The sequence below is a fragment of the Bicyclus anynana genome, chromosome 4 (genome assembly GCF_947172395.1).
Source record: "Bicyclus anynana chromosome 4, ilBicAnyn1.1, whole genome shotgun sequence".
Classification (NCBI taxonomy): Eukaryota; Metazoa; Arthropoda; class Insecta; order Lepidoptera; family Nymphalidae; genus Bicyclus; species Bicyclus anynana.
In genome coordinates this window covers 8,222,923-8,244,237 of record NC_069086.1, presented here as the reverse complement: position 1 = coordinate 8,244,237, position 21,315 = coordinate 8,222,923, and the positions used below count along the sequence as shown (strand labels likewise).

At 36.6% G+C, this 21,315-nt stretch overlaps 2 protein-coding genes across 3 annotated transcripts in view; both read right to left on the bottom strand.

Moving 5' to 3' along the window:
• Positions 1 to 14,204, bottom strand: part of LOC112045643 (uncharacterized) — a 71,643-nt gene extending 57,439 nt beyond the window's left edge. The window contains exons 1-2 of one of the 2 annotated variants that reach the window (XM_052881419.1): positions 13,962 to 14,204; positions 2,182 to 2,389 (exon numbers count right to left, since the gene is read on the bottom strand). In XM_052881419.1, coding sequence (XP_052737379.1) covers positions 2,182 to 2,378 — 197 coding nt within the window. In that variant the 5' untranslated portion in view covers positions 2,379 to 2,389; positions 13,962 to 14,204. Of the gene's footprint in view, positions 1 to 2,181; positions 2,390 to 10,682; positions 11,008 to 13,961 lie in introns of those variants that run through there. The other variant, XM_052881420.1, reaches the window with a different exon arrangement.
• Positions 14,205 to 15,484: 1,280 nt separating this feature from the next.
• Positions 15,485 to 19,844, bottom strand: LOC112045650 (dynein regulatory complex protein 9-like). Its single transcript, XM_052881221.1, has 5 exons — positions 19,727 to 19,844; positions 18,615 to 18,720; positions 17,933 to 18,106; positions 16,889 to 17,020; positions 15,485 to 15,688 (listed from the first exon to the last, which is right to left on the bottom strand). Exons 1-5 carry the CDS (start codon positions 19,786 to 19,788, stop codon positions 15,485 to 15,487), a joined length of 678 nt encoding a protein of 225 aa, XP_052737181.1. The 5' UTR covers positions 19,789 to 19,844.
• Between the last annotated feature and the right edge of the window lie 1,471 nt (positions 19,845 to 21,315).

The window sequence follows — 21,315 nt, the reverse complement described above, 5'->3', positions numbered from 1 at the left end:
AGCAAATAGTTTAGACATTTGCGTAAGACACGACTAAATCTGGTCTTATTTTTTGCGACTGTGCAGATTAAGTGAACAAAAAATTAGCACAACCGTTTCTTATGTAATTACTTGGAAGCGTTTCCACATCAGGACATAGTCGAGGCATATAGAAAGGAATTTGAATAATCATAGTATAAGTACTCGCAAAGCTTAACTGGCGACGCGACGTTGACTCAGTGAAGGCAATTATAATTTTATTCTCGAATACAATGGACAAAAATTTCCAGGAGATTTTTTTATGCTGGACGGGCAACGCACCTGTGCATTGTTCATCGAAGATTATTACCATGGCAATCACATTCGCCGTGAGCGAAATTACGATGAGGAGTAAGTATGGCGTGTATTGGAAGATACTCGACAAAAGTACGTAGACTAAAGTTATGATAGTAATCTATACTTCTATAATAATACTAGCTGTCTAACTAGTTTCACCTGCGTGGTTCTCGTTCCCGTATGAATGCGGGAATAATATATTGCCTTCCTCGATAAATGGGCTATCTAACACAGAAATCGGACCAGTAGTTCCTGAGATTAGCGCGTTCAACCAAACAAACTCTTCAGCGTTATAATCTACTATATGTATATAAAATAAGTCGGGTTTTCCTTCCTGACGCTATAACTCCAGAACGCACGCACCGATTTCCACGGTTTTGCATTCGTTGGAAAGGTCTCGGGCTCCGTTTATAGCAAAGAAAATTCAGAAAAAATTTCAACAGAAAAGCGGGAAAATCTTTTTTCACATACAGTGCCATCTCTGATACATAGCATGTACTACAAACCAATATTGTAGGGGTAGTTGAAAGTTTACATCGAGTATAAGTTATAATAAGTTTACATCTAGTATTAGTATAGATTATAAAGAAAAAATATTTGATTGTTTGTTTGCATTGATAGGCTCCGAAACTACTAAACCGATTAGACAGATTCTTTCACTGTTGGGAAGCTACACTAACCCCAGGCGCTATTGGCTTTATTTTTTACCCTATTCCTACGGGAACGGACAGTACGTGGGTGAAACCGCGTGGTGTCTGCTTAGTGTAATAATGTCATACGAATTTGGACAATCGCGGTCAATCTCATGTTGATTTTAGCCATTTTGAAGAAGCTATAGTGCACAAGAGTGTGCACAAAAAACGGTGCTCTCTGTATTATCTCACTATCATAGATTTGTGGGATGGCAGAGCGTTACGATCGACAGGTGTAGAGCCCACTATATTACATGCTCGTCGAGACACAGGAATGTACCAACTCCAGGCTTTGTGTGCTATGAGATTTTACTTGAAAGAGGAAACTTATTAATATATTTTTTGTTCACCCGAACCCATGACCTTATTTCTTATTTGTAGTTCAAATAGTATAATCTACCGAAAGAATGAAGAAATTAGAAAAAAAATAAAGTGCACACACTTGGCTATAAATATAATAACGTGGTGCGCCATACTCTTTGCCGTAAGCCCCTCTACTGATATTACTTAATATCGTCTCTTTCAACCTCTTTATGAACGAAGTTTCTGCCTCTTAAAAAGCTTCTACTGTAGTTCATTTTACCTACCTAATATATTTTAATTCCTTTCCTGCCATGTATATTTATTGTAAGTTGAATTTTCTTGATATCTAAAAGGTGAAGTGTCGTAAGCCGATTTGTCTGGCGCAGCATTGCTACTTTTGATCTAAAGTAATATTGATAACATACAGAACCCCGCGGTTTCACCCGCGGAATTCCAAGTCATTTTCACGCAGCATTGCTACTTTTGATCTAAAGTAATATTGATAACATACAGAACCCCGCGGTTTCACCCGCGGAATTCCAAGTCCGTAGGAATACAGGGATACATTCACATATAAAGTGACTTTATATTGATGAAAAAAAATTAAATCTGTCGAGTAGTTTCTCAGCCTACTCAATGCAAACAGAGAAACAAGCAATCTTACCTCTTTATCTACACTATTAATATAATAAAAGAGGAAAGTTTGTTTTTTGTATATAACGAATAAACTCAAAAACTACTTGACCGATTTGAAAATTTCTTTCGCCAATGGAAAGCCACATTATCAAAGAATAACGTAGACTATAGTTTATCCAACAAGTGAAACTGCGGAGTTCTGCAAATTATATTATAAACATAGATAGGTACTCACCATTCTATACTCCTGTATCCTCTGACGCAGCAGTGAATGCTCTTGAACTTGTCCTGAAACCCGTATTCGTATGAGATCGGCTCCTTGCTGAAGTGCATCCAGGAGGTGTTGGTGGGGAACAGGTTGGTGGAGCAGTAGCTGGCGGTGAGCGCCCGGGAGGCGCTCGACACCACGCCCAACGCCACTAGCAACCACATGGCGTCACATCCTAGAAAAATATATCAGTTAAATTCCCACCATGGAGTTTGGGAAGTTGGTGGTGTTATACCCACGTGGCTCGCAGAGCACGTTGTGCTGTCGGTCCCAGTCACTATTATTAACATCTGATCATCATTAACAACTCATATTGGGCTCACTGTTGAGCATGAGTTTCCTCTCAAAATAAGAAGGGTTAGACTAATAGTCCACATCACTGGCCTAAAACGGTTTGGCATACTTCACACAGGTAGTGAATTTAGGGTAAGAAAATACTCAGGTATTCAGATTTTTCCATGACTTTTTTCCTTCAGTGTTTGAGACAAGCGATATTTAATTTCTTAATACGCACATAATTGAAAAGTTAGAGGTCCATTTCCCAGATTCGAACCTACACCCTCCGAATCGAATATCCACTGGGCTATGACGGCTTCATGTACGATGTATGTACTACTTTGTAGCGTCATATACGATGCAAAAAGTCCACCCCTACAGCCCTATCTAACAGTTATTAATAACCAACAAAAACAAAATCTATTGTCAGTCTGTCTATATTCTAATAGGACAATAGAACAATTGATACGCTATTGATATCTAAGCTATTTTGTAGGCATTGTAAAGTGACGAACGACCTATCGTGACTAGTCTAGCTCAAGCAGTAAGGTAGGCGCAGTCTTTGGCTCCTTAAACCTGGGGCCCTACCACAAACCCTTGGATCCATAGCGATTCCATAATGTTTCGATATTTCGTACCCTGTGAGCCATTAAGCTTGTCGTAGAATTCTTTCGTATAGCGATTTTGGACGTCATTGACCATTTCAATCAATCTCTATAATTCGTTTTCGTACCACTTACAGAAGTAACATTACTTATGACTTTAAATAAGATGGACGGATATCATAACGGTATTACAAAAGATTATGGTGAACACGCTGACATAAAATATCACACAACAATCCACAAATTGTGGCTATAGCGCTAAATTTTGAAACATTTAAGGACATTTTTTGTAAGACTGTTTGGCTTTGGTTATAACAGTAATGTAATAGTGGTGCGTTCGTGTGTGGAACTAACCAGCTAAAGAAGCGTTAGCAAGATAGAACAACATATTTTACAAATTGTAATGTCTGTAAGTGGTTGCTAAGCAGGTTCTTTAGCTAAATAGCTGCCTAAAACTATAGAATTAATAGTACTTGTACCGACTCGTAAATCTATGCCTAAAACACACAAACTGATACGAGTACCCGTACCATTGACGTGGCAAAGAAAACTAACCAAACCAAAAGGTTAGTATTTTTGCTCGAATACAGTATAAATAAATATTATTCCACGAAAAATAGAGAACCACGGTAGAACTGAATGTTTACTGTGTGCAAGACCTAAATTCAATTCCCGCAGATCGCATTTAGTCATTTGTTTATGATGTTTGCTAGGGACATTACCTTTTAGCCAAGCGCCTTGATAGGTTTAGCGCTAGAGCATTGCGGGATTCTCGGGTGAATAATGCAAAGCAAGTGCTTTTAATGATCGATCTTTGCCGAAAGATTACTAACCTATAAATATGGTAGATAACTATGAAAATTGGCTTTGATAGGTAGCAGGTAACAAAGATCTAAACATTAAATCGTCCACATAATGTGGCAACTCTTCGTTAGAAAGAAAGACATGATCTCTCAGCTCTTACAAAATCAAAAAGGTCTAGCTATCATGGACATTTAGAGCATTGTTTTAAAATTCGAACAGTGAAGTGTGCACGGTCAGTTACACAAGGGACAATCATTTGTTTCACTTTTACCTAGAATCCCAAACAGGTTGTCAGACAAGGGGAAAACAATTGTGATGACGAATAACAAAGCTACTGTATTGTAGGATTATGATAATAGGTAAGAAGTTACCGGCTGTGTAATAATGACAGTTCCTAGAACAACACAGTAGTGATGAGACGATTATCACTATTACGATTATTTCGATTTATAAACTACGATTAAAATTACTATTACTTACTTATTTCTGTTTGATAAACTGAATATTAATAAAGCCTTTATTAACAATCTTACAATTTACATTTTATCTTAATCTAACATCTAACACGTGAAATATATAAACAGGTTTATGTAAGTTAATGCAATTTTTTTTAGACACCGGTTTTTGGATTGTCTTGCTTTCCAGCATAGACCTCCCCAAGTATTCTCCACAAATATCTGTCCCGTGCTTTCCGCGTCCAAGTTATTCCTGCTATCTTTTCGATGTCGTCTTCCAAACGACGATGCGGCCTTCCTTTACTTCTTTTTTTGTATCTAGGACACCATTCTGTCACTTCTTTAAATAATACTTAATTTTTAATAAACTGAATACTTAATTAATTCTTAATTAATTAATACTTAATTAATACTTAATTAAATAGTATAAAATATATCAGAGAATTTAAAGTATTTGCGCAAAAATCATTTCCGGCTCCCCAGTTATCTAGGACCAAAGTGGACGGGGATAGTTTTATTAATTATTAGTATTGTTATATTACGTAAGTAGTTGTGTTTTATTTTGCTTAATTAAGTAAGTATATTTACAAATTAGAATTCATATGAAAATTAGGATTCTAAACTATCGGTATATTCATATAACATAGGTAAGTACTTACAATTATAATAATCGTACTATTAATTGTTTCGTCACTTCACTACAATAGCGACCGGTTCATTAAGTAATTTTAATTTATGATCCGTGTATTAAGCTTGTATTAGGTATGAAACTTCTTGTATAGGGACTTGTGGCTGGCTATACAAGTTTTATCTTTGCTTCTAGCCACCTTCTGTGCAATTAAAAGTACCGGATTTCCTTGTATTGGTTAATTAATTTATTATTGGTTGGTAAGTTTATTTCTTATCGATAACAAGATACATAGATAATTAATATGATAAAAGATTAGAGAGCTATTACAAATTATATTTATGTTATTCGGACACACCTTTAGTTTACACTCATGCGTTAATGCGGTAATTTTACTCTACCTTCATCAGCACAACCCATATTCGGATTACTGCTGAGCTCGAGTCTCCTCTTACAATTAGAAGGGTTAGACCCAATACGGATTGGCAGACTTCACACACGCATATAATTAAGAAAATTCTCAGCTTTCCTCACGACGTTTTTCCTTAACCGTTTGAGATACCCGATTATTTAATGTCTTAAAATGAACATAACTGAAAAGTTGAAAGTGCATCTCCCGGACCGGATTCGAACCTTCACCCTCCGGAATCGCAGGCAGGAGTCATATCCTCTGGGCTATCACGTATTTCACTACCTTACTACAACTAAAGCGAAAACGGAATAAGTATAAATTAAGCCCTATTGTATCTCTGCGTGATCGAATCAGAAATGAAGAGATCCGCAGAAGAACCAAAGTCACCGACATAACTCAACGAGTCGCGAAGCTGAAGTGGCAATGGGCGGGGCAGTTCGAAGAGTCGATGGACGTTGGGGTGCCAAAGTGCTGGAATGGCAACCCCGCACTAGTAAGCGCAGTGTTGGTCGACCTCCCACCAGGAGGACTGACGACATCGAGTCGCAGGGATTCGCTGGATGCAGGTGGCTCAGTATCGTGATATTTGGAGGTCCCTACAAAAGGCCTATGTCCTGCAGTGGACGTCCATCGGCTGACATGATTGTGATGATGATGATGAAGCCCTATTGTTAGTCGCAGCCAAAGTTACTTCCATCCAGATATAAATACAAAGACAAATGTCAGGCTCAATGAAATTACATTAAATTATCATATTCGATGAACATAATTTTGTGATTGAATAAAGGCAACAAAAGTGAAAAAGCTACAATGCTGGAAAAAAACGTCGTTTTAAAAACGCTGTCGTGTGAACATATACTTGAGAATGCGTTTGTTGCATTTGAACTCTTTTTTTATGTCCGTTAAAAAAACTCTCGTGCGAATAAGGGCTGAAAGAGTATATAGTACCATGTTTACATGAAGTAGAAGGTATTAATTGACATATTATACCTATGAAGTCCAACAAGCGAAGAAGAATGTGCATATAGCAGATAGCATGGGTACGTTCAGAATACGTACTATTATCGTGAAACTTGCAAGAGTAAAACGAAATGTCACCCGCACCATCCTACATGAAACGAACTGTAGTCCACCCTTTAACCATGTAGCTCACAGATAAAAAAATAGAGCACAGCTTAAGCGCTTTAAGTTCTGTGGTGTAGCTATTGACATTTAAATTGGCACCTACTGAAAAAGGTTTCAAAATTCTCTTTCACCATTAAGACTGGTTAGTGGTTACTAAATAGGGTACTTAGTATTTATTACACTTAATAATAATTTAAATAAAAACCAAATTGTCCATTTTATAGTACTGTGTTATTTAAATAGTAACACAGTTAAAATATTTATAGCCATAAATGGAAACGAGTATTTCCTACCGCGGGCAAGAAATGCGATGAATTTTAAATCGTATTTGGCACTTACCCAAGGAATTGTAAAAACGCATTCAATTCGTTTTGCATGCCTTTTATGTCAGTATTGATTTAATCTATTCCTAGTAGGAATGACTATAAGCTGAAGAGGTTTTTTATCAAGCTAATCTCTGGAACTACAAGTCAGATAAGAAAATTATTTTTAACAGATTAATCATTTAAGCTGTGATAGCCCAGTGGATATGACCTCTGCCTTCGATTCCGAAGGGTGTGGGTTCGGAACCGGTGTGGCGTGCACCTCCAACTTTTCAGTTGTGTGCATTTTTAGAAATTAAATATCACGTGTCTCAAACGGTGAAGGAAAACATCGAGAGGAAACCTACATACCTGAGATTTTTCTTAATTCTCTGCGTGTGTGAAGTCTGCCAATCCACATTGGGCCAGCGTAGTAGACCATTGGCCTAACCCCTTTCATTATGAGAGGAGACTCGAGCTTAGCAGTGAGCCGAATATGGGTTGATGATGATGATGATGAATTATTTAAAACTATTCATTAAGTAATAACACTACATATAAATGGGAGTATAATGATTTACGTCTAAGGCTAGGATTGCCAGTTCATAAAACCGAATAAAAGCCATTATTTATTATTGAAGGTTTTCTGTTTTATAGTATTAGAAAGTAAGATATTTTGGTCAGATAAAACTTAAAGCTAAAACAACAACTAATAACTGAAAAAAGCACTGCCCTAATAAAATTCTCTTAATTATCATAAAGTCACAGCTAGCTGCAGCGCAGATTTTCAGTAAGGGCAACAAAAAATAATATCTACACAAATTACTGATTAATTAGAAATACTTTCGAGAGACGTTCTTTTATTCGACTTAAATGTAAAAAGCTCAACTGCATTAACCTTTATCTGGACGCCTTTTCTAAGAATATTTTCTGCCGAGTACTTAATAGTTTCCATGAGTCTATTTTATTTATTTCATTTATTTTTATGAAAAAAATAAAATAGACTATATTATTATATTAGGGCCATGACAAACATAAATAATAGACTATAGAATATATTATTATTTATGTTTGTCATGGCCCTAACAATTTTATTGCAGACTAAATGACGCCGCGCGGTTTTACCCGCGTGGTTCCGGTTCGTTCAGGAATACAGGGATAATATATAGCCTATAGATTTCCTCGATAAATGGGCTATCTAACACAGAAATAATTTTTCAAATCGGACCAGTAGTAACTGAGATTAGCGCGTTCAAACAATCAAACAAGCAAACTCTTCAGCTTTATAATATTAGTATAGATACAAAATACGAAAAGAATATCTAACTTCACACGCATAGTGAAAGGTTTAGTACTTACCTAAACCACCATATTATTAGGTAATTTACGTAAAACCTAGTAGGTATACTAGGTTTTATGCAAGACCCTAAGAATTCTAAAACTCACCGACCGCAATACTTTAGCTCCACTAACGCCCGGCGCACAAAAAAGTGTAACGCAAAAACGGGCACTGTAAAAGGCTTTAATGAACAGGATATAATAACCTAGATGCTTGGACAAAATACTTTTCTCGCCGAATCGAATGGGCCGACAGCCTGCAATAGTCAGATATTCCTTATTTTAGAAAGGCTGCACGTAAGCCTGGGCTGCTACCAAAGATAAGCTCACTAATGATCACGAGTCTCCTCTCAGAATGAGAGGCTGGTTGACAGTATATTTAATTATCATTCTATTAGATCGTAAAAAAATTTTGCGACTTAAGTAAACACTCTCAAATTTTAATTTTAAATTATACACTTTTGATTAAACATCTGAAAACGCAGTCCGCCATGATGATCTATCAATTATGAGCGTTTTGTTTACTATTTTTCGCCATTCAGTGTTTTTTATTAAAAAACTATTACTTTTAACATTTACATCGAGAGTTATTACCATTATTGTATTTAACGAGATTCCAGGAAAACTGCAAATTAAAGCATTTATATCGGTTTATATCAAAATATCGGACATCCTTCAGTTTGACGTGTACATGTTTGTGTAACACTATGACGTCATGAAATGGCCGACATTGTTTTTGAAGTTTGGAAAAATAGATAAAATACGTAATTTTCAACTTAAATTACTATTAATCTTATACTGTTTACTCTTTTAATAAAACTGGTATATTTCGAACCCTTATTACAAGTAGTACGTAGGTACTATACGAAATGAATATTGTTTATATCCGATATAGTCAATCCGATATGAGTCAAGTACCCTAATATGAAGTTTGTGCTGTGGCGCCTTTGGAAGATTTCAAGGGATTTCTTTAGGAGTTTTTTTTTATTCTCTACAAGTTAGCCCTTGACTACAATCTCACCTGATGGTAAGTGATGATGCAATCTAAGATGGAAGCTGGCTAACTTGTTAGGAGTAGGATGAAATCCACACTCCTTTCGGTTTCTACACGACATCGTGCCGGAAGGGGGGTGCTAACTAGCCACGGCCAAAGCCTCCCACCAGAACAATTAAAAAATAATAAAACTTTAATCGGCCCACCCAGGGATATAACCCAGGACCTCTGTCTTGTAAATCCACCTGCGCCACGGAGGCCGTCAAAAGTTAGTCTGACTACCGCAGGCTCACGGTTTAGAATAACTGTAGTCATTCGTGGAACGGTTCATTTTAACCAATGAGTTAATAGCCAAAGATATTTTATACTAGAGATAGAGCAATAGAGCATCAAAACTGAGGCAAACAAATGTGCATAATTGTCTTGATTTCATTTAGTCGCTTAGGAAACAACGAAAGTACATACTTATACATGTACATACACATAATACCTACCTAAATATTGTCTACAATATAGAGTTGTGTGTTCAGGAAGTGTAAAAACTATATAATATACTTACTTAAATATATAATGTAAGTAAACACACAATTTGTGCATGTGTGCGCTCAGTGGAGTAGCTAAATTAGGATCACTTTTTGCGGTGAGTTTGTACGGATATCTATAATATAAAATATCGTTGTCAGTAGCTGGAAACACTAATGGTTGCTTGTATCACAAGAACACGGCACTTTTTTAGCCAAGCCAAATTAGAATTGTAACAAATTACATTTTTTACTTGTAAGCTACCCCACATCCGGTTTTGCTATTAATAATAGTTTTTATAACGGGTTTTATTTCAATTTCAAAATTTAATTGTAACGTAAGTACTCACTTACCTACTTGGGTTTAAAAGGAAAACATACAAAACGGTTTTATGGAATACACTAACACAATTTTTTTGACATAAAGTTATAAGGAACCTTACCCAATCATTTACAAGCTATTACTGTAATCGTAATAAAGAGCAAGCTATCCCAACCAAATACCGAAATATTTGTATGATAGCGGTACACATAGAAGCAGATTAACCATGAAAAACGCAGGGAACATTTCAATCTGTACTTCTATACTAATACCAGCTGACGCCGCGCGGTATCAACCGCGTGGTTCCCGTTCCCGTAGGAATACGGGGATAACATATAGCCTTCCTCGATAAATATGCTACCTACTCGTAACACTGAAAGAATTTTTCTAATCGGATCAGTAGTTCCTGAGATTAGCGCGTTCAAGCAAACAAACTCTTTGGGCTTTATAACATTTGTATAGATAATAAAAAAGAGGAAAGAATTTGATTGTTTGTTTGTATGTTTAATATGCTCTGGAACTACTGAGCCGATTTGAAAAACGCGTTAATTGATTTCACCGGCTTTAGTATGTTGCTTGTTACTCACTCTGGTTACTCTGTGGCTTGAAATGAATGAAGTATCTACTTAAAATTACCTACCTACCTACTTAAAGTTACTCGTCACTAAACTTATTCGCAAACTTACCGTGACCTATTGATCAGTGTATGGTAAAAACCGTTTTCCACCAAGAAAATTTGGCCCTCAATCCATATTTATCTTTCTATTAAATTTTTGGTGCACTGTCACAGTTTACGTAACTCGGTACTTGTTTGTTTCTTTACACGGAACCCTTAAAGAGCGTCGCAACACGCGCTTGTTTTTTTTTTTTTATTTAAAAATTAACTTTCCATTAAGTAGTAGAGTTGTATCAACAATGTCGGCGGTCGACTCACGACTTGTAAATCTTGTAATACAAGGAGGAGCACAAGCTTGGAGCTCGTGATTTGTGCAATTACCGACGGGCGGCACATATCTGTCGGCAATTTGCCCCCTCCGCAAGCTCTGCTGATCGCCTTCTCGGAAACGCAGTTGCAGCGAGCGCTAGGGCGATTAACGCACTAATTACCACGCACATTGTCGTTGCCGCTGTATATCACGGATCGCAAAAACACTGCTAGTTTCTCTACGTAAGTAAATATGGGAGCCCGGCGCGGACTTGTTTCTTTGGTTTGATGTACTACAACCTGATTACAACTTAATACGTGAAGTCGATTTATGTTGAAATTTAAAATTACGCACTGGTTTTGTTTCGCCAGTATTATTTATAGGAAAAATGACGAATAACTACTATTGATAAACAATGAAAATTTATTTGCCGCTAGGCACTTTATAGGTCTGAGTGGTTCAGATTCTTTGTTGGTTTTTAGAGAGTTTTTTTATGCAATATAGGTTCGCGCCAATTAGCGCCGGCCCGAAGCAAATTTTGAACTGGAGCGAGATCCAATTATGGCGCCTCTCCTGTTTGCTCCTAATAGTCGATATGAGACATATACCTGTCATCATCATCATCATCATCATGTCAGCCGATGGACGTCCACTGCAGGACATAGGCCTTTTGTAGGGACTTCCAAACATCACGATAGATAAAAATGAAACGCGAAGATCTCAATCATACTCTGGGGTGACCAATCTCGAACCTACTCTGGGGTGACCAATTAAAAAACAGTCGCAGCATCGTCTACGGTTGACTAGGATTTCATCTATCTTTAGGATCATTTAGATGCTCTCTAGGATTTGGCGCTTTGAAAACTACAAAAGTAATGTAATGAAATTCATTTCTATTCATTATTCTATGAAATAGGCTTTTGTTTAACCACCATCTCACCTTATAGTAAGTATAATGGTGTGCACTTCATAGATGCAAAAATAGACTGCCTACCCTGAGGATGAGGACTCATTATTATACCTGAATTGGAGAAAGAATTTCCCAAGTTTTGCATGCTACTGTAGTGTAGGCAATCATAATTCATTGTATGACTAATTGCAATTGAAATCAATTAAGCTTAGTTTACAAGCACTTCTGAACCGTCAAGTTATGTCATGATTTAATGGTGATAAATTAAAGTCGAAAACTTAAAATTAAAGTTACGAACGTGCCTTGGTCTGACAAGAACATAGTGGTTAGCATCTCAATAGATTTCAAAAAAAATAATAATATTTGTATTTATTTTCCTAATTTACAAATAAAAACCAAAGCTTCTATGCATTCTTAAACCATTTCATATCATTTCATTTCATATTACCAATCCAATTAGGATAGAACTTTTTACACAATATAGTATGCAATATGTTGTTCACTTAACATGTGCTTCACATCTTTGTTTTTTTTTTCATAGGTTTTTGTAAGTAAATCTTTGATTAGATCCAGGGCTATAAACAAATATGTTGTGCTTATCATAGTCTTGTTGATCCTCATTAGGAGTTGGTGCACATTTGGTTGTCTTGGCTTCAAACGTTCAGGTTGCATAAGCCGTCATTCGTATGAGCGTTTTTTTAATGAAGTTTTTGCGAGCAGTGTTGCATTTTCAATTTTGGGCGTTGGAAATAGATTTTCATTTAACTTCATACTATATTTGAATGTCACTTTAACGTCTTTCTACTTTACTATGTACATTTGTAAACTGTGGTGGAGTTCTCTGTTGTAATAAAGTAATTCAATTCTATAAATGAGCGATCAACATTTAAAAGTCATTTTTTTATTGATCATAAGCACTTATTAAGTATATTATAATAATAATAACAGCCATTATTTAGAACTTGCCTGATTGTCTTTTACAACAAAGGAAACTCCTCCAAGCCTTTCCACAATTCTCAATCCCTTGCAGATTTTGCCTTGCCATCTGTCTTATTTTACCCGGCCTTCCTCTTCTCCTTTGCATAGATGACTTGTATCGCATATACGTGACGGCCTTTGTGGTGCAGCGAAGTGGATTTACAAGACGAATGTCCTGGATTTGATCCCCGGCTGGGCCGATTGAGATTTTCTTAATCGGCCCAGATCTAGCTGGTGGGAGGCTTCGGCTAGTTACTACCCTAATGACAGAGACGAACTATATTGTGTAGAATCCGAAAGGAGTGTGGATTTCATCCAACTCCTAACAAGTTAGCTTCCATCTTGGACTGCATCATCACTTATCATCAGGTGAGATTGTAGTCAGGAGCTAACTTGTAAAGAATAAAAAAAAAACATGCACCAATGTTTTTTTTTTATTCTTTACTGCCTACTTCCACTTGAGTTTTAAAGTGGAGCTTGTAACACCATTTGAACTTCATAAGGGGTAAGTAAATGGATCTGGACAAAGGTGGGCACAGAGACATATAATAGAGGCACATCTAGAAATATCTAGTAGTGGGATCTACACTGATATACACAGCACAGAACACCTTTATTTAAGTTAAGCTATCTCTAGTATTTTAAAAATGAGTACCAGGGTGCAAAATTTAAGTGAGTAAGTACCTACCTGAGTAAATGGTTATTTAACAAATGTCAAAATAAGTTAGGTTTAAATACCTTAATTTTAGGTCGTAAACAAAACAGTTATCTAAACATATACTTAAAAACACTTTGCTGCCTAAACATTAAAAAATAGTTAATTTTAATTCTATTTATTTACTTGTATTACAAGAATTATTACACAATAAATAAAAAAATATAATAATGCCTCAACATTGGTTCTATATGGATGTTCTACAAACAACAGGCATTTTTTTAACATACTTCAATCTCTCGTTACTTGAATTTTTTAAAGTAGGTAGTAGATACTTACTATAACAAATGTTAAGTGTATAACTTGGTCTTGTTTTATGTCCTAAATTTCTAGTCATTTCAACAGTCTACCTACTAAAAGTAAAGTACTTCCGATCTCTTAGTAATTAAGGTTACAAAAAAGACACTCGAAGCATATAAAAAGATTAGTTACTCACCAATTCTAAAGATGATAAATCCAAAATTCCCAGAACTTGTGCAAAACTTTCTTCTAAAAACTATTACGACACAGTTTACCCACAACACATTTTATTAGTAATTATTAAATTAAAAGTGTTTATAAATAATGAATGTTTTCTGTAATAAACAAAACTATCGACTATATTTATTTTAAATTACAGTCTTAACGTTACGACCACATGTCACCGGTATCGGGGCTAATTTTCAACTGGTTCTGAATCTGACATGACATCCGTTAGTCAGTCCGTCAAATTCAATTGACAGTTATTTGACAAGCACGTTGCTTTTGACATTGACAGCAGGGTTTTTTTTTTAAATTGGCTTTATGACTTCAGAATATGACATTTTTAAGCACCGTCTTTTCATCCACTACCACTCAGACGAATTATTGATCTGACTTTAATATGCCGTAGCCTTAGATTCAAAGGCCGTAGCAAAAAAGATCTTGACATGTGAGAGTGACGCCTTTCGTAAAGACTACGTTCCACTTAAGGATCCTAACGATCACCCTCACCACAGTAGTTAACATTTCACCCATTTCATTTGCTTGCAAGCAAGTCAAGTGGAATGAAATATGGAATAAGGAGCGTTTTGTGCTTTGGGCGTTAAGTCGTTAACCCTATTATTTTCACTGAGTATAATACCGGTAGTCGCCATAGTGTTTAAATTAACAGTAGATATATTTAAAGATTGCTTGCTTTTGCATTTAAAATATTGCTGGAAATTAAAATTTTAGTAAGGAATGCAGAGGTCGTATTATTGTTATTATAATCGTCCTATTTGCGTTGATTTAGCAGATATGATAAGATACAACTCTACAGGTTTCAAGTCTCAAAGATGGTACACGAACATCTTTGTTTTACAATAAATTCCATTTTCTCGAAGCGAGGTTCAGTGTATTTTTAATTACCTACTTAGTATGATCGATAAGATCCACAAATGAAACGCATTCTCTACAGTCTTTCTACGATGGGTAAGAGAATATTATTACACCATTGCAAAACTCCACCAATCACAAACTGTGACACAATGACGTCACTGCTTGTGATTGGTGTTTGCGGTGACGTAATTTATAGGTTTAAAAAAATTGTTTCATGAAAATATTAAAATGAGGTGATTTTATAAATAAAAATGTGATTTGATTTTTAGGCAACGAAACTGCCTTTAGGCAAAAAAATCTTCATGTTTTATTGCTGCATGTGTAACTCGTGTGCATTAACTTGGCACCTGGCTCGAATGATGTTTGTACAGTGTTTGTTTTGTAGCCAAGTTACTCAGCACGAACTGTAAATATTATAATAAAAATTTATAATATAATAAAAATTGCGCCGCCCAGCCGGTGGGTCCCTGCAATTACCCTTATTAAAATATAATATTGTAACTGCTGTTTGGAGTCACTTTTGGATTTGTAAGTGAGTAAAAGAGAATTTTGAGATGATCAAGAATATTATTATAATTATATAAGTAGGTGAAAACATTATTTTAAGTATTATTTAGGGCTTTATTTCTTCTTTGTCTTCGCTCCAGGCTTCTTAATGTTCCGCAGATGGCGGTAAACTCCCAGTCCCCGTCGCACCATCACGCCTCTCCACCACGCTTGTATGCGCGTGGCCGCCGTACGCAGCTTTGCTTCACGAGCGAGGCGTGCCGCGCGTTCTTTCTTGAACGTCAACCAGGCGCGCATCTCGCCTTCGTGTGCATTGTACTGTAATTAAACGTTTAAATAAAATATTAAAGTTAATAGACGTCCGCTAAGAACGGATTTCGCAAGAGGTGTAAAGGCGGACGAAGGCGCGGGCGTCCGCTAGTTATGTAAAATGGTAGACACGATTTTGTGTTACGCACTGAAGACCTTTACATTTTTATGTTCTGTATTTATGGTGATATTATAATTATATATTTGTTGTTTAGGAGGAAGAATACAATAAGAAACTTAAGCTAACTTATCCTAATAACTATACAAATCACCTACGTGGAATGGTAGCAAGAATACTGGCTGCATTTCCGCGCTGGACAGCCAGGCTGATCCTTTGCGCAAAAAATGAGCTAGCCCTTCTGTCACCAGACGAGGCAACTAGCCGCGGTGAAATCATTCGGTAAAATTTTTTGGCACTGCGACTCCATGGCCCAAGGGATCGGTCTTGCTCTGTTGTATATTTAACTGTTGTTTTCACGGGTTTCACAGGCAGAATTTCGAATTTTTAACATTTTCTTATTGTTAGTTTATTAAACCAAATTTAACCATCGACGTTTAATAAAGGGTATATAATTATGAGTTTCGCATGCCTAATTGCCTACATACAGATTTACAGAGATGCACATATTTTGTGTATCTCTGTATGTATGTCTATCTGTGAAATCGTTGTTTCTATACGAATGAACCGATTATTTTTAAATTCAAGACTCAAGTTTTGAATAATAATGAAAGCAGATTCATTATCAATCCATATTCGGCACACTGCTGATCTCTAGTCTCCTCTCAGGACGAGAAGGGTTAGGCCAATAGTCCACGCTGGCCCAATGCGGTTTCAATTAAGAAAATGCAGGTATGCCGGTTTCCTCACGATGTTTTCCTTCACCGTTTGAGACACGTGATATTCAATTTCTTAAAATGCACACAACTGAAACCTTGAAGGGAGGCAGAGGTCATATCCACTGGCCTGGGACTTTCATTTAATATAAAAAATATCTATTAAAATCGGTCTTTGAAAATCACTGTAAAATGAACCGAAATGAAATTTACTACGTACGGATTTGGCCCCCAGATTTTATAGTTACGCTACTGTATCGCCTTTTTCAGTGTAAACGGCGGGACAGGACATTTTGGGATTTGTAGTCGTTTCCAGGCCGATGAGTTGATCTGGCATAAGTACGGTACAAAAAGCCAAAAGGTGTAAATAGTTACCAATTTTTCCATTTCTTCGCGACGAGCCACAGTGACGCGTACTTTCTCATATTTATCCCTCAATTTGACGTCGATGTCGGCCGTGTCAGTCGCGTAGCGCGTTTTCCAGTACTGAAGCAGGTCTTCTCTTTCCTGGAATATTATCAACTGTTACAGATTTTTTTTATTCCTAGTAGTCACATGTCGGTTACGTGCGAAGGCTTTCACAGTCTCTAAGCAATGAATCAGAATATTGCGAGGTTTTGGTCAATATTAGTCCGACACAATTTACGGCAAGGTTTTACCATCAGGTAAAAAGGTAAAGGAAGCGTGCACATCATACAACTATGGAATGGCTGGCGTAATTAGTGGCGTAACTACATTATCCATTGTAATTAAGCTATGGGTACGCAGGTTTATGAATAGCGCCCAAAAGTGCTTATGTATAAAGCAAGATATCCCTAACCAAATGTTTATTAGCAGTAGGTACTGGATGCTCGTGCGTGTTGTGACCGCTTAAACAATTATGCATGACCAACAGAGGATGTCCATTGGCCGACATTATGGTTATGATGATCGGATAAAGTTTGAATTACACATTTGGCCAAGATCGAGCTTATGGCTACCACACTGCAATGGCAGTGAAGTAGTTCTTGATTGGATACCTAAATGGTTTTCCTCTTCTACATCTACATCATCAACATCTACGTCGCTAAAAAACGTGGACGATACCGATGGCATAATGTGTACATTAATCTATAATAATATCCTATTTTTAAATGCCAATTCTTTTTTTTAAATGTTCGTTGAAATTCTAGGATGGTTTTTACGGCGAGAAAATTTTAAAAAGACTAAAAAAAAATTTATACTCCCATACAAACGATTCGTAATAATTTGAATTTTAATATGTATAGGGTAGGGGTAAGGTAGGGGTAGGGTAGTAGTAATGTAGGAGTAGGGTAGGGGTAGGGTAGGTAAGGGTATGGAAGAAGTGCACAAAAGTCAAAGTGAAGCATGACCGCTAGTTTATAATAATTATGTATGTAGTGAAACTTTATTAATAACCTTAATTTGCAAGTTATAAGCACGCAACAGCTCATTATGCACGCAGTGCTCGTGGTCGGGCTGCGGCGCCGGCGCGACAGGTCGCACTTGATACTGCAGGTCCACTGACTCGGCGCGCGCGCAGAGCCATCTCTCGGCGTAGTCGAACTGAATGCGCGCGTTGAATAGCGTGTCCTTTTTCGGTAACGTATAAAAATATATTAAATAAAATTCATTTACAGCACGTGCGGATTAACTTGACACCTGGCTCGAATGATGTTTGTATAGATGTGTTTGACAGCCAGGTGTTAAGTTAATACGCACGGGTTATAAGTACTTCTTTCAAGTATCCTTAGTCTATTAACACTTTGGAAACGTCAGATAAGTATGTCCGTTTATACTGACTCTACTACCTCCAGTTCAGAAAGGAGGATTTGCTGGGAAGAGCCGGCAATAAACTCAACAGTTGGTATTTTGAAAAAAACTTACATACCTAATTTACTATTATTAAAATCATTACAATTTCTTTTACTTCTACTTTCTGTGTGAAGGTGGAAGCTGATCTAATGGTCAAGCATCTTTATTATTAAGCAATTAGGTATTATTGATATTAATATCTGGTAATGACATAATATTTATTATTATACCTGTAGGTAGATAATACGAAAGATCTAATTCAGAAGGGAAAAGCTTAAGTACTTACCTTTATACTATCGCGAAGAGAAGCTACTTTTAGATCACAACTGCGTAGTTCTAGTGCTCGTTTTTGGCAAGTCTGTTGTAATTCCTTTTTATTGGTATCCAATGACCTAAAAAATTTTCAAATAAATAATATTCTGTTATCGCCGCGTTTTCGCTTTTAAATTTACATGTTTTTAATAAATAGTGTAGGAAATAGTAGTCTGTGACGGATATGACGTCGCTCGATCTCGTGTTGGCTTCAGTGTGCTGGTGGCGTTTGAGCCGTCCACATCTCTTGTTGTGTAATTCTTTATGGATTACTTGGGATAGGCGGGGAGAGTAACTTGAGTGGAAAAGGGGAGTGTTTGATATCAGTCGAAGGATCCTTTAACCCACACACATCGTTCACAAGTGCGTGACTCCACTCAAGGTCATTCTCTGCCATTCTAGGGTCTTATTTTGGTTACAGTTTGATTTGTTAATTAGGTTGTCCTGACAAATGTTGTAAATCATAACCTTTGTTCTACATTGGTTTTCTTATTTTTGTAATCACTTTTGAGTCCTATAATAATTCTATGTAGGTACGTGACTGAAATGGCACTGGGAGCCAGTGAATAGATTATTTTAACTTTTATTACGTAGGTATCTATAGCAGACGGCCCATGATAGTAACCGTTCCCGTAGGATTACGGCCTACAGGGGATAAAATGTAGCTTAAAATAAATGGTGAATTTACGGTGCAAATGGATCTTTCTAGTTATGAAGGAATTTTTAAAATCGATCGAGTAGTTTGTGATTTAAATCGTAACAAACAACAAATACACAAAAATAAAATGTAATCTCTTTATATTCATAAGTTTAGACTTTAGGGTTAGGTGTATAATCGAAGGTACAGACGAACTATTAGGTACCAGTATGTGTATGTATGCCTATTACTAAATTGTAAGCTACAAATTATAAACTAAACGGAAATATGTACTACAACCCTAAATAATTATATCTAAAATCTGTTCGATGAAAATTTTAGCACAGTATGTAAATACGTAGTGCTCAAGGTAAGTACCGGGTGGTACCGGCCTAATTCCTCTATGGTACCGGCAGCTTATCAGTAGGTATAGTTTTTAGAAGACTTACATTTTTAGTTTTTGATTTTGTGTTGTGAGTGATATCACCGAGGCAGCATTATTTTCCAGCATGGCAACTACTTGCTTCAGAGTATACCACTCCCCGCCTTCAGCTAACTCTACCAGAGTTCTTGTCATGACTTCCTTTAAAAAAATCCTGAAAATAGGTAGGCATTAGGTATACCTAGGCTATGCGCCGCAACGAGTAGGTATTATCTGCATAATACATATTGGATAGGTATAATATAAGATACTTAAATATAAATTGGTTATCAGTAGATATTAACTAAAAATTACCAAGAGCTGATACGTAATTTTTGTTAACACATTGAAACTGTAATTAATACATTTAGCGCCATCTCTGAAAACTACTGTACAACTCACCGGTCCTTAGAAAGCTTTTCCCGTACTTGCTTTTCCCGTTTGCTTTCCTGTTTGCTTTCAGAAATCCTCCGCTCAGCGCTTGTTTCTACAGATGTTTCAAGCAGACACAAGATGGCGTTAGTATAGTATAGCTTTGGTATAGTTCAATTTATGAATGTTCAAGAAATGGTTCAAAACGTTAAACAATATACCTATTTTTTTAAAGAAGAATTGGTTGGATGACCCTCAATCCAGACCTATCTCTACTCTCAGTCTCGAGTCTTTTTACTTATCTGTCTAGTCCGATAAATATTGTATATGTAGGTACTGTGGTAGGTACAGATATTAGTGTACTACTTAGACCATTAATAAGTTATTAATGGTCTAAGGTGTACTATTGCATTATGTAGAAGTAGCAAGTTATGAAGTTTCATACTTACCTATAATTTTCATTTGTAGCAACATGACTTCTAAAATGATGGCCAATAGGAGAGCATCCGGAGCACCAATACTGTAGGAATCAAATTAAAAAATCGACAGTCTAGCTTAGTTCAGAAACTGCTTAGTGTTTAATAAAAATATTCTTCTATTTTAATTCTTTTCCTTTACAGGTGGTTCGTGGACTTTGCTAGCTAGCTACCCCCTACTAGCATGAAACTCGGCCAAGTGATTTAGCTACCATTACCGTACGATACTGCGTAGAGACCAGTCATGGGTTATTGGCTGGCCTTGACTGGTTTGGTTTTTTTTTTGTTCCTGGGAAATCTATGGTGCTTTTATTGGACACGCTAGCTGAGAAGCAGCCAGAATACTCTCCAAAGCGACGTAGGTGTGGTTACCGTACCTATAATATCCATACTATACTAGGTAATATTATAAATGTGTTAGAGTGTGTGTCTGTCTGTTTGTTAGTTGTGCCGTCATTCACGGCAAAACGGAGCGACGGATTGACGTGATTTTTAAGTGAAGATGGTTGAAAGAATGGAGAGTCACATAGGCTACTTTTTGTGTCCTTCTAACTCCCCCACTTCTCTAAAATGGGAGGAGGAAGTTTCTATGGAGCATTCCGCAATTTTCAAAGTAGAAAGCTAAAAATTGGGTACTCGTATGCAGACTATTTGTGATTAAAAAAAGCCGTGCATCATTTGTTTTTGAATATCCGCCCCCAACACCTTAAAAGAATAAGTGAAAATTTACATGGGAATTTTCTCAATTTTCAAGGTATGATTAAGGGTA

Bases quoted from the DNA above. Each gene is read 5' to 3' on its own strand.
- LOC112045650 (XM_052881221.1), bottom strand. From the start codon at position 19,788: ATGCTGGAAAATAATGCTGCCTCGGTGATATCACTCACAACACAAAAT. The intron at 17,021-17,932 runs GTTATTAATAAA...ATAATATTCCAG, and splicing joins CTTATAACTTGCAAATTAAG to GAAAGAGAAGACCTGCTTCA. The intron at 15,689-16,888 runs GTAACTATTTAC...GTTTAATTACAG, and splicing joins GCGAAGAAATGGAAAAATTG to TACAATGCACACGAAGGCGA.